Source organism: Pteropus vampyrus, unplaced genomic scaffold (assembly GCF_000151845.1).
Source record: "Pteropus vampyrus isolate Shadow unplaced genomic scaffold, Pvam_2.0 Scaffold22, whole genome shotgun sequence".
NCBI lineage: Eukaryota > Metazoa > Chordata > Mammalia > Chiroptera > Pteropodidae > Pteropus > Pteropus vampyrus.
This window is the reverse complement of record NW_011888803.1, coordinates 8341178-8354029: the sequence shown is the minus strand read 5'-3', so window position 1 is coordinate 8354029 and position 12852 is coordinate 8341178. Positions and strand designations below refer to the sequence as shown.

The following is a 12852-nucleotide window of genomic DNA, read 5'->3' as shown; positions in this document are numbered from 1 at the left end:
ACTTTTGAAAAAGAAGAGCAAAGTAGGAGGATGTAATTACCCAATTGGAAAATTTACTATTATGTTATGGTAATCAATTATGTTATGGTAACCAATATGGTATTGGTGTAAAGATAGACATATAGGTCAATGAAACAGAATAGGAAGTCCAGATATAAATCTTTATATTTGTGGTCACTTAATTTTTGACAAGATGTTAAGGTAATTCAAGGAGGAAGGATAGTCTTTTCAACAAATGGTGCTCGGACAATAAAACACCCATATGCAAAAAAGAATTCAAACCATTACTTTGCACTATATATATAAATCTAAATGTTGGAGCTAAAACTATAAAACTTCTACAAAATATAGAAGACAATTTTGAGGACCTTGGGCTAGGTAAAAATATACAAACAGCAAAAATATTAAGGAGAGGGTTGTTACACTTGACAAGCATGTGCCAAGAACTGGGGAATGTGCATATCTTAATTTTGTCTTTCGCAATCTGAAAGAGAAAACACTGAGCTATTACCAGCATAATTTTCAAAATTACTGGTAGAATAAGGAAATTATATTTACATTTGTAGAATACTTTACTGTTTACAGAGCTCTTGCACACACATTTTCTCACTTAATTTTCAAAATAGCCCTATGAAATAGGTATAACTATCTCTATTTTACAGATGAAGAAATTAACTGAGACAGTGTGGTCCCCCAGCTCATGGCAAAGGAGATTTAAACTCAGTGCTTTTTCCGTTGATGTAAGAGAACACTGCCCAGAGCAAACTGCTCTTCTCCAATTACTTTGCAACTGTGTTTACACTAAGCAATCCTACCTCCCTTACTTTGCTGATCTAATCAGATTCTTTTTCCCCAGACATTTGGAATAGGACAATAGTGAGTCTCCATGACTATATGCGTTGATACCTGGGAGTTGTGGAGTGGCTGTATTTTTTTAATAAGGTACTTGGAGAAGAGAGAAAACTGGCCTTCAAAAAAAGAAGAATGAGGCCAATTAAGTGATGAAAGGCCATGTGGTCACAGAGGCAAACACACATTTACACTGTGGTAGCCATGGAGATGTGTCACCCAGATCCCCTTTCAAAGAAGGACTTGCTACCCAGCCACAAGGAGTGCCGGTCAGCAGTCTCCAGCTGTCAGCTATAGCTCAGAGAGGCCTCTTTCCCAAGACCATACCCTTTCTGGGGCAGCCTGAATCCGGTGACTGAGTGAGGACAGATATAAAGTAAGAGGCAGTTCTGTCTGATGTGGTACATTGTAAAGGAAAATGCCTTCTTCAGAGCTAATCATCAGGTTGTCTGATGCTCTGTGAGACCTGCATCACAATTTAAATTCTCTCTGGCCAATCCTGCTTTCTTCCCTTTCTTTTCACAGGAATTGATCTCAAATAACTCCTATTGGCATCTATTTCTGAATAACCAAAACTGCAACACATCATAAAACATATCCATACAAAATAAAATTCAGACTGTCATGCTTTCTGGTTACTTGTTCTTGCCTCTTGTGTGGACACAGATGCACTTCCACTTCCTGGCTTTCATCTTAAGCTGGTTTAAGTGCAAACGAAGGGCTTTGACCAGAACATTAATTATCTGTTTCAATACTGCCAATAATAGCCATGTAATCTTGGGCAAATCTTTCTATTTCTTTGGGTTTTTGTTTTCTTATCTGTCTTTCAAGGGGTCAGGAAAGACCCTTCTAATCCTTACTCTATAGTCAACCAGACAGTTGACTACACACAGTGCCCGCTGAGCCACCAAAATGGTTTTAACCATTCTTAATATATACTTGCTCACTGTATTTCAGTCTCTTTCCTAGAAAGCATTCCCAGATTTCTAACTGTTAAACTGAACTCAATTATGATTTTGGCAAAGGACCAGGCCCAAAATAGTTAGGAGAGCTGCACCATGATGCCCAGTGCAGGGACGGGAGACAGAGAGGATAGGGTGCAGTAAGATGTTTCAATCCTATACTGAAGGAGCTGGGCTGTATCTCTACTCCACTGAAATGGAAAAGGGAAGGAAAAGGGCTTGAGAAACTGAACAGGAATTCAGTGACAGCCCTATGTAAATTCCCTTTCTCTGTCCCTGCCCTGTCTCTGCTGTTATAGCCAATACTCTGGCTCTGTACCCCAATAACCCAAAGTTCCCTCCTTTAGGACTACTCAAGCCTCACTTTTCCTTTGAAACTGCCATTCAGTGATACCACCATAATCGCTGATGTTCCCATTAAAACTTCAGTTCCATGGTGTTGCTTATTTAACTTAGGTAAGTAATTAGCTGTGATGCTGTCAAGGATCCTTACTGGTTTAATAATTGTCCTTTCCAGTGCCTGTGGGAAAAAAAAATACAGATTATAAGAAGACCAAATAGGGGAAATATGACAAAAGTTCCAAATGTGCAGCCTTTGTGTTTCCGATCAGTAGTTTCAGAACTTTCTCTGTGATGTTAAATGGAAATCTAGATGATTTTATTCTCTTGAGGATCAATACTCCCTCTCATTGCTCCTATCTCCCAAATTTTGTCTTTAGCAAAGCCACACAGATTATGTCATCTAACCTCTTTTCCTAGTGTAAACTTGTAATCTAGCCTGAAAATCCAGGCAGACTCTCTTTGACTCCATGGGTAGCTGGTACCCCTAAGTATCTCCAAAAGAGACTAGCTATATGATTTCTCTGGACGCTTCTTCCTCACAACCCAATAGATTTTACTAAACTCTTTCAACTTCTATACTTCCTCCAGCACTACTTAATCGGTGGTGCTCCAACTAAGGTTTTAAAATTACCATTCTTCCTTACTCTGCTCAATCATTCAAAATTCCCATTCCCTGAACAATGTGTGAATGAATGATAACAGCTAAATGCCCTGCAAATTATAACAGCGGGTAGTAAACAAAGCAGCCCATAGCTAAGATGCTATTTCTTTGGAGCCTTCTTGCTTAGCGAGAAAACTATGTATCTCACAGACATGATACGTAGATTAGATGAACACCTAATGCTCGGTATGTAATAATAATAATTTTAAAAAGTAATTGAAACATACAAGAGTGGTTTTAGGTTTTTTTGTATTCTTCTGTGTATTTTTTAAATCTAGTCCTGAGAATTGAACTTTTGGCCCAGTCTTTAAATAGGGAAAATAAATTATACACACACACACACATACTTATTTTCTCTTAGAATCCTGTAGGGTGCTGGGAATGGGGAACTGGCTGATGTGGGCTCTTACTGACAAAGAACTGAAAGAATAAAAACGAATGTCTTCTTTCCTACCTAAAACCTATCGGGATTCCCAGAAATAATAGCCACCATATATTGATTTTGTTTGTCACTGCTAGCTTTTTTTCATGCACGAATCGATTGGATCTTCACAATAACACTAAGAGATTTGTAACATCATCCATCGTCTGAAGCTTGGAGAGGCGTAATGTTAGGTGTTTCCTCCACTGTCGCACAAGATTAGATTTAATCTTTAATACAGATTAGGGTGTACCTTCCCAGTCCAAGACTATAGGTTTAGCGTCCCTCTTTGCCCGAGCCCTCCAGTTTCTTTAACAGAGGAATATAGTCACGCGCAGAGGGTGGGGCGGGAGGCGGCCTCCCCAGGGGAGGGGTTTGGAGAAGCCCCACCTCTAAGGCGGGACCATGATGGGCGTGTCCTAACGCCAATTCTCTCAGAGCCTCTGAGCCGCAGAGCCGTAAAGAATTCTACGAGTCGTGAAGTGGCGAGGAGCGAAAGCGTTGCTTTACGGCGACTTGGAGGAACACGCCAATCCGGCGTTCAGTGCTGGAGACTTCCCGATCCTACACGTGGCCCTCTGCCCGGGATCTGGCCGATAATTCTTACCTGTTGGTGTGGACCAGCCACATTGAAGGATACAGTGGCAGCGGAGGCCAAGGGTCGTGAGCTGATGGATTTTGCTGCTGAGAAAGAAGGGATGTCGAGAGACGGTCTCCAAGTTGGAGCTGCGGGGTTGCGGCTGAGTCTCCAGTCGGGTAGGGAGGGAGTCGGGGGCATAGCAAGGACGGAGGAGGCCGGCGGTGGAGAGATGGATTATGGACCGACAGGAATGGAGACAGTAGGGGATAGACAAGAAGAAAATGGACAAAAGGCAGACGAAATGCGAGTGGATCTAACAGTCGTGAAGCAAGAAGTTGTGGACTGGTCGGAAATGGAAGAAGGTATGCGGAATGGCCAGTGGGTAAAGCAGGAGGTAGAGGATAAGCCTGAGGTGAAGGAAGAGAAACCAGTCATATTAGAGGTGAAGCAGGAGATGGATAGTGGTTTGGTGGTGAAAGAAGAGAAAGTGGAAGAACCAGAAGTAAAGGAAGAGAAAGTGAAAGTAAAGGAAGAGGTGATGGACTGGCTAGAGGTGAAGGAAGAGAAGAAAGATAACTTGGAGATAAAACAGGAGGAGACGTTTGTTGGTCAGAACATAAAAGAGGAAGAAGTAATGGATGAAATATGTGTAAAAGAAGGAAAGTATTTCCCGAAAAAAGAAATGATGGATGATACAAAAATGAAAGAAGAGCCTCAGATGAATTCCCCAGTGGGCTCCAAGCGTAAACTGGCCATGTCAAGGTAGGATAGTGAAAAATCCACTGGGGAATAAAGCTGTGGAGTCCTCTGTTGTCTAGATTGAAGGAAACTACACTACTAACAGGGTGTAGAATGATGAAAAATAAATGCAAATTTGGGGCCCTGAGGCCTGAGTGGTGGGAGTAGGGGAGTGGGAAATTGGGAAGGAGGGTTTTGTCAGATAACAACAAATTCAGTGAAAATATGTGAGGTTACTGGTGTCCAGTGGGAAAGTTAGGAGGTGAAAATTCTGGGAACCAGAAAACCTTTGGACCAGATTCTGGTTTGACTTAATATGCCCTTGACTCAGTATTTGTTTGAAAGAGGATGGAGATGAGGAAAAGTAATAAAACTAACAATGACAAAGTGGATTAAGTTAGCAGAGATGCACTTGAACTCACCCAATTATCTGGTTTCTCTGTGGGTACTATGAATATGTATTACTTTTGATTTACTCTCCCAATAGTGACAGCACAGAAAATAAAAGAGTGGTCAGATTCTTGGGACTATTACTATCTAGAACACAACAGGCAAAATAGTGTGGTTGTCAGTATCCCAAGGTCCTAGAAGAGCAGTTGAAGACAGATGATGGGTAATAGCATTTCTTGATTATTTTGATGCCCATTCTATGTTGGGTTTGGGTTGTGAAAAAAAAAGATGTAACTGCTACTCTCTAAATTCAACTGGGTCTTATATTCTTTTGTTGGTGTGCCTTTAAGATAGCTAAAAGTAGCTCATGGATTGGACTTCTGCGTATATGTACATACTCACATAATCATTAATAGATTGCCAGGAATTTCATGTTAAAATATTAAATAATCTTATTCTCTGATTATAGAAGAAAACAGTGAAAAGTGACATGATTTTTTTAATACATTTTTTATTACATATCACTAACAACATTTTAAATGTTGTCATTTGAAGATGGTTTCCTAGAAGAAAATTTTCTAACGATGTTTTACAGCTATCAAGTGTTTTATCAGAGTTCCTTGCATATACTGTATTCGCTATGACTTAGTCTAATTTAATTGTGATGAGTAATTGACTCAAAAGTTTTTATAAACAAATAAGTAGAATTAATATTTGATAATTTATTTAGTTTCATGTGGGCTTTTGTAGGTGTGAAACTTGTGGTACAGAAGAAGCAAAGTACCGATGTCCCCGTTGTATGCGATATTCCTGCAGGTATGTGTGTGTGTGTGTGTGTGTGTGTGTGTGTGTGTGTGTATAATTTCCTACCTTATTACCTCTATCTATCTGTACTGTTGTTACCTCAAAGTATAAAAGAACTTCCTCTTTGTCTCTTCAGTTTGCCCTGTGTAAAGAAACACAAAGCAGAACTGACATGTAATGGAGTTCGAGATAAAACTGCATATGTTTCAGTACAACAGTTTACTGAAATGAATCTCTTAAGTGGTAAGCCATCTTATGCATAGCAGATTGATGCTTCCTGGCCATTGGCATATGCCATTTGTTTATTTTTCTATTTCTAAATTTTTAGATTATCGATTTTTGGAAGATGTTGCAAGAACAGCAGACCATATTTCCAGAGATACTTTACTGAAAAGACCATTAAGCAATAAACATGTAAGTATTTCCTCTAAGCCCTTTTGGTTAGAATTTTTTCTAATTGATTAGACTCGTTTTTATTCAACAAATGTGTTAACTGGTTACTGTGGTCTGGGACTATTCCAGTCATTAGGGATATAGCAGTGACCAAAACAAAGTCCTTCCCCTCTTGGAGCTTGTAGGGTGAGAGACAGATGAGCAGAGCACATATAATTTCAGATAGAGTTAAGTGCATGTGGAAAATAAAGCACAAGAGATTAAAGAAAATGAGAATGATGTTTGTTTGGAGGTTGTGAGGGTACCATTTTTGAAACAGTGGTCAGGAGAGGCTTGAGAGATGATATTTAAGCAGCCATCTGAATGATGAGAAAGAGGCAGTCATGTGAACATTTGGAAGAGGACTATACAGAAACAAAGACTCTGAGTCAGGAACTAGATTGGTGTGTTTCAGGAATTAAAAGGGCAAGGTGACTGAAGCATAGTTGAGTGAGGAGAATGTCAAATATGAGGTTAGAGAAACTGGTGAAGGCTCTCATTTATTCTGAGTAATCCATGGGAGGGTTTTGAGCATGTTTCCTTTTTGAAAGATCATTCTCGTTGCTGTCAGGAAAATGGACTAAGTGGAAGATTGGAAGCAAGGAGACTAGTTACAAAGCTATTGCTGTGGTTCAGATGAAACGTGGTGGCTTGGATAATGCCATTGGAATTATTAAGAAGTAATTAGATTCTGGTTTTGAAGGAAGAGCTAACAGGACTTGCTATTTCAATACACTAAATTTTCATACTCTTTTCATCCTTTTTTCATTCGTTGAACACTTCAGAATTAAAGCTTACATATTTGAAATATTTTGCAATTGCTGTTATTCCAGAAATTTTATTATTGTTATTAGGTCATGTCATGGAATTATGTTCATTTTTCAGAGACTATTTTAGTATCGAAGTTGCAGAATTTTAATACCCTTTAAACCTATCGTATTGGTACAGACATGATGTTACACATATCTGAAAGAACGATTATCATCAACTCTTTTTCACAAGCTTAATTAGGTATATAAAATTTCTACTTAAAAGAAATATTACTTAATTTTTTATTGTGAAGTACGACATGCACATTAAAGGATAAAAGAAATAACCATTTAATGAATACTTATAAAGTGAACATCCATGTAACTACCACCCAAGTCTAAAATTAGAACATTTGCCAGTTTCTCAAAAGTTTCCTGCAACCTCTTTATGCCCTTCCCCAATCCATTCTTGTTTCTGAACAGTTTTCTAGTTTAGGACCACACCACAATTTGTTTATCCAGTCTATTCTTCATGAGCTTTGGATTTTCTGTAATAACAAAAGAATTTAGAAACAGTGCTACCATGGACAATTTTTTTATGAATTGCGATTTGCATGTGCACATGTTTTTCCAGGGTTTATTCCACCTGGGAGTAGAATTGCTTTGTTGTGGGGTGTGCATATTTTCAGTGTGACTAGATGCTTCCAAACATTTTCCAAAGTGGTTATACCAACTCCCAATGGTGTATAAGTGAACCTTTTGTCACATCCTATATAATATTTGATTTGTCCAGAGTTTTAAAATTTTTGTCAGTTGATGGCTGTGTAATTTTATTATGGCTTTTAATTTGCAGTTCTCTGATTCCTAATGAGATTGAGCACCTTTCAAATATTTTATTGGCCATTTGAATTTTCTCTTTGGTAGAATACCTAGTCACATCTTTTGCTTATCTTTTCATTGGTGAAATTTCTCTTACTGGTTTGTAGGAATTTTTTTAATTTTTTGGACACCAGTTGATAGTTCTATATGTGATGAATACCTTCTTCCATTCTGTGGCTTGTTTTTTACTCTCTGTGGTATCTTTTGCTGAACAGATTGTTCTTAATTTTAATGTCAACTTTATTTTATGTTTCCTGAGTAGTTAGTTAGTAGTTTTATGTGTTTATAAAGAAATCCGTCCCTACCTTGAAGTTATAAAGCTATTCTCCCATAGTTATTTTCTAAAAGCTTTATAGTGTTGCATCTCACATTTAGTCTAAATTACCTGGAATTAATTTTTGTGTATCATGTGGAGGTCCTATTAAATTTTTTGCATGGATAATCTACTTTTCCTAGCACCATTTTTTGAAAAGTTCATCTTTTCACTGTTGCTCTGCAGGACCACCTTTGTCATATAATCAAGCATCCATATGTGCTTGGGTCAGTTTCTGGCCTCTGTTCCATTCTGATGGTCTACTTGTCCATCCACACCAATACTACACTTTCTGAATTCTTGTAGTTTTTTTACTGAAATTTGCTGTCTGATAGAGTAAGTCTTCCCACTTTGTTCATTTTCTAGAGTATTCCTATACTCTATTTCCTAGAGTATAATAGAGTGTAATTTTATACAAGTAGGAAGAATCAGTCCATTCTCTCCCCACCTGGGAGTTTGGATTGGGTTGCATTTATTATATAGAATAACTTAAGTGATTGGGTTTCTTTATAGCATTGAATCTTTAAATCTTTGGTTGTGTTGTATCTCTACATTTATTTGAGGCTTCTTTAATATCTCTCTATAATTTTCTCAGTGGAGGTCGTGCACATTTTTTGTTAGATTTATTTTTGGACACTTTATTTCTTTTTTTTTTTTAAACAGCATTTTCTTTTTAATTTTTTATTGTCTCTTTGCTGGTATTTAGGAATGAGGGTTTTTTTGTTGTTTATTTTATAGTGAGCAACCATATTAAAATCTATCCCAGTACCTTATCTATAAAGTCTTTAGATTTTCTCTGTAAACAATCACAATTTGTTTCTATTGTTCTTTTAATCATTTCCCCCCCCCTTATTGGAATAGTTAGGACTTCCAATTCAATGCTGAAATACTAGTGATTGATAGTAGATATTAATATTATAAGTCCCAAGTCCACCCCTAGGTTTGATGATTTTGCTAAAAGGATCCACAGGACTCAACATAGAGTTGTACTCATGGCTATAATTTATTAGAGTGAAAAAGGGTACAGAGCAAAATTAGCAAAAAGGAAAAGCATGAGAGAAAAGTCTAGAGGAATTCAGCTGTAGGTTTCTAATAGTCCTCTTCCATCGGAGTCACATAGTACACAGTTAATTCCTCTGGCAATGAGTTGTGATGACATGTGTTAAGTACTGTCTACCAGTGAAGCCCATTAGCCACTACCCAAGGTTTTTATTGGGAGCTCTTCATAGAAGTACCCTCTGCCTAGCATGTGCCAAATCCTAGACTTCCAGAAGGAAATCAGATAAAGCCACGTTCTTTATACAAACAATTTAGGTACAGTGAACCACTCTCATCATTTTAGGAAAAGTTTTATGTCAATGTAGGGAACCATTTACCAAATTCCCAGACACCAGCTAAGGGCCAGTCCTGTAAAAAGAACCTTCTGAGGATAACGGCCTCAGGCCTGTATTAACTCTGCTGTACATCTTTATTTTGTAACTCCTGATCATTGAGGAAAAACTTTCAAGATTTCACCACAATATTTGCTCTTAAATTTTTTGTAGATATAATTTGTTATCTAGATTAAGGAAATTCTATTTCTGCTTTGCTAACAGATTTTATTATGAATGGTTGTTATATTTTATCAGAATGCTATTTCTGTATTTGATTATTTTTGTTTTTTAATCTATAATATTCTAATATGAATAATAATGCTTTGATTTTCTATTTTAAGTTAAACTTATATAGTGTATTATTATAGCAAAGCATGCATTTTATACTTTGCAGAATTCGGTTGTCTTATATATGTGTGTACACATTATTCATTCATTCATTTTGTGTTTCTCTTTATGAGTGAGATTGACCTCTAATTTTTCTTTTTAGTATCTCAGGTTTCTGTATCAATGTGATTCTAGTTTCACAAAATTATTTAGGAATGTTTCCATTTTGTTCTTGGATGCATTGGATTATTGAAATTTATTGGGATTATTTCTTTCTTGGGAATTTGGTAAAATTTATTAATGAACCAATATGGGTTTAGAGTTTGAGCCAATGAAGTACGTTCTTTATTATTTATGGGACTGGTCAGGTTTTCTGTGTTTTCTTGAGTCAATGTTAGTAGATTACATTTTTCTAAGAATTTGTCCTTTTGACCTAAATTTTCAAATTTATTGACATAAAGTTCTTCATAATATTCTCCTTTACATTTCTGTCAGTTACAAAGAGAGAAGTAGGTTAACATTTCCCAGTAGATAAAAATCAAAAGGATTTGTATGTTTCCCCTAAGGTTCAGTTTGTTTTGCTTTATGTACTTGAAGGCTAAACTATTAGATGCATACCTCAGGAAATATTTCTTCTTGGTGTATTTAACTTATGGCATTATGAGATGATCCTCTTTGTCTAGCTTTTTGTGTACTTTGTCTAAGATTAATAAAGCTATCAGGCCTTTGGTTGGTATCTACTTAGAGTAATTTTTTTCCCCTTTTACTGTAGGCCTTTCTGTATCTTTATGTTCTAGTTATGTTTTTTCTAAGTACCCTAAGTTGGGTTCCAGTTTTTTTCTAGTCCGACAACTGTAACTTAACTCAATCATTAAGTTCATTTATATTTTGATAAAATTACCTATATATGACTTTAAATGTATCATCTTAGTCATCTTATTTGTTCTGTTTGTCCCATTTTTTTCTTCTTGTCTTTTGAATTGAGCTTTTTTTAAGTTATTAAGATTTTTCTCTCCATCAGTTTAAAAGTCACATACCCTTTTTCTATCTTTTCCTTAGTTAAGACATTACAGCATGCATACTTGATTTACCAGTACCTAAAGTTAATCAGTATCTTAACCCTATACCTAGACAATGCAAGGACCTTCAAACCCAACTTGACAAACATTTTGTGTAAAAGGATCAGACAGTAAATATTTTTTCTAAGCTATATGGTATCTGTTACAACTACTCAATTCTGTCATTGTGGCAGGAAAGCAATCATAAACAGTACATAGCCAAATCGATAGGGCTGTATTCCAAAAGAAAATTATCTGTAAAAATAGGCAGCAGACAGGATTTGGCCTCATCTTGCCAACAGTTACTTTAGAAAACTTAAATTATGTTTTACCCTCTACTAATTTTTCTTATTGTTTTCAGGTATTTTAAATTCTTTTTAAAATTTTTCATACAATAATTACTGTTTTATCCAGTAATAAAAGTTTATTATGAAGTTTATTTTTGTTTATCTTCAAATTTCCCACTTTCTTTGCTCTTTATTCTTTCAGTCATCATCTTAGACCAATCAAGAGGTCACTTTCTACCTCATATATATCCTTTAGAATATCTTTTAGAGAGGATTTGCTGGTTGCCAACTCTTAAATTAGTCTATTAGTTTTTGTTTGAATTTTTATTTCATCTTCATTCTTAAATGATTTTTTCTTTGTAGAACTCTGGGTTCAAAATTATTTTTCCATTGTTATTGTTGTAAAGTTATCTGTCATTTTTAACTGCCTTAAAATTTTTTTTCCTCTGACTGCATTCTTTTTATCTTTGGTGTTCTGCTTTTTTACTATAATGTGAAAATGCAGATTTATTTTTATTCATCTTACTTGACAGTTGTTACTTGACAATCAGTTCTGAGAATTTATCAGCCCGTTTCTGTTAGAATAATGCCTTTGCCTTATATTTTTTTCTTCTCCTAAAACTACTTAAAAGTAGTTTAGGTCTCTTCTCCCTACATCTTACCTATCCTTTAACCTGTCTCCTCATTTTTTTTCTTCTTTTTTTTATCTCTGTATTGCATTCTAGAAATTTTCCAGTTTTATTTGGTGTTTAAAAAAATCCACTTAGGCAGTTTTTATAGTTTTTTTTTTTAACTACAAGTATTTCCAAGGTTTCTTTATTCCTTTGAATTTTGCAGAGCTGTTCTGTAATTTATGTATGCTTCTTTTAAATTTCTAAATAATGGGGAACTCTCTCAACTACTGCTTTTTATCTCTTGGTTACTGCTCACTTAGCCTTGTTTTATGGTTGTTTATTTTTTATCGAGTACTTTTTTTTTCCGTAAAAAATTATTTGTGAGAATTTTTTGAAGATAAGACAAATAGGCCTTTTATTCTACCAGGTACTTGGCAACATTGCAAATCTGGGCCTATCTGAAACCACATTGAAGGTTTAAGATTTCCTTGACCACACAAACAAGGCAAATCATTTAAAATCTGAGCAAGGGCTGGCCCATGACCACAACTTCTAATGGATTTTTTTTTTTCTTTTTTTTCCTGTTTTTCCCATTAGACCAATACAAATTTCCTAGCATGTTTTGGGAGTAGGGTTTATTTCTGGTAACTTGAGGGTATGTTTTTCTGTAACTCAGTTTCATTTGAGGAGGGGTTTCTAGAAGATTACTGGGTCTTGACTCTGACCCTTTCGCTGAAGAGGTTGTTAAATGGGGAAGACTGTCTTTGCCAGAATGAGCAAAAGTGGCTTCATTACTTTGCTTACCTTTCTCTGCTTTCACTTTTCATTAAATATTGGTCTGTATTTTCCTGTTTCTGTCAGTTTTTCGATGCTATTAAGGTGATTTTAAAATATATTTTATTACACATATGTGTTTCCCCCATTATCTGGCATTCTTAGATGTTTTCTTTGGGAAGGTTGGTCCTCATAATCACTGCCATCACTGAAACTAAAGTCGCTTAAGTTGCAAAATTACAGGTAATTTCTGAAATCATTTTTATACTTAGCCAGTGATAGCTGGCCCTTCCTTTTCC

General features: G+C 36.1%; 1 protein-coding gene across 2 annotated transcripts in view; it reads left to right on the top strand.

The window, feature by feature from the left end:
* Positions 1–3691: 3691 nt before the first annotated feature.
* ZNHIT6 (zinc finger HIT-type containing 6) overlaps positions 3692–12852 on the top strand; it is a 56968-nt gene continuing 47807 nt past the window's right edge. For both annotated transcript variants that reach the window (XM_011355581.2, XM_011355580.2), the window contains exons 1-4: positions 3692–4577; positions 5694–5759; positions 5884–5990; positions 6076–6161. In XM_011355581.2, coding sequence (XP_011353883.1) covers positions 3907–4577; positions 5694–5759; positions 5884–5990; positions 6076–6161 — 930 coding nt within the window. In that variant the 5' untranslated portion in view covers positions 3692–3906. The remainder of the gene's footprint in view (positions 4578–5693; positions 5760–5883; positions 5991–6075; positions 6162–12852) is intronic.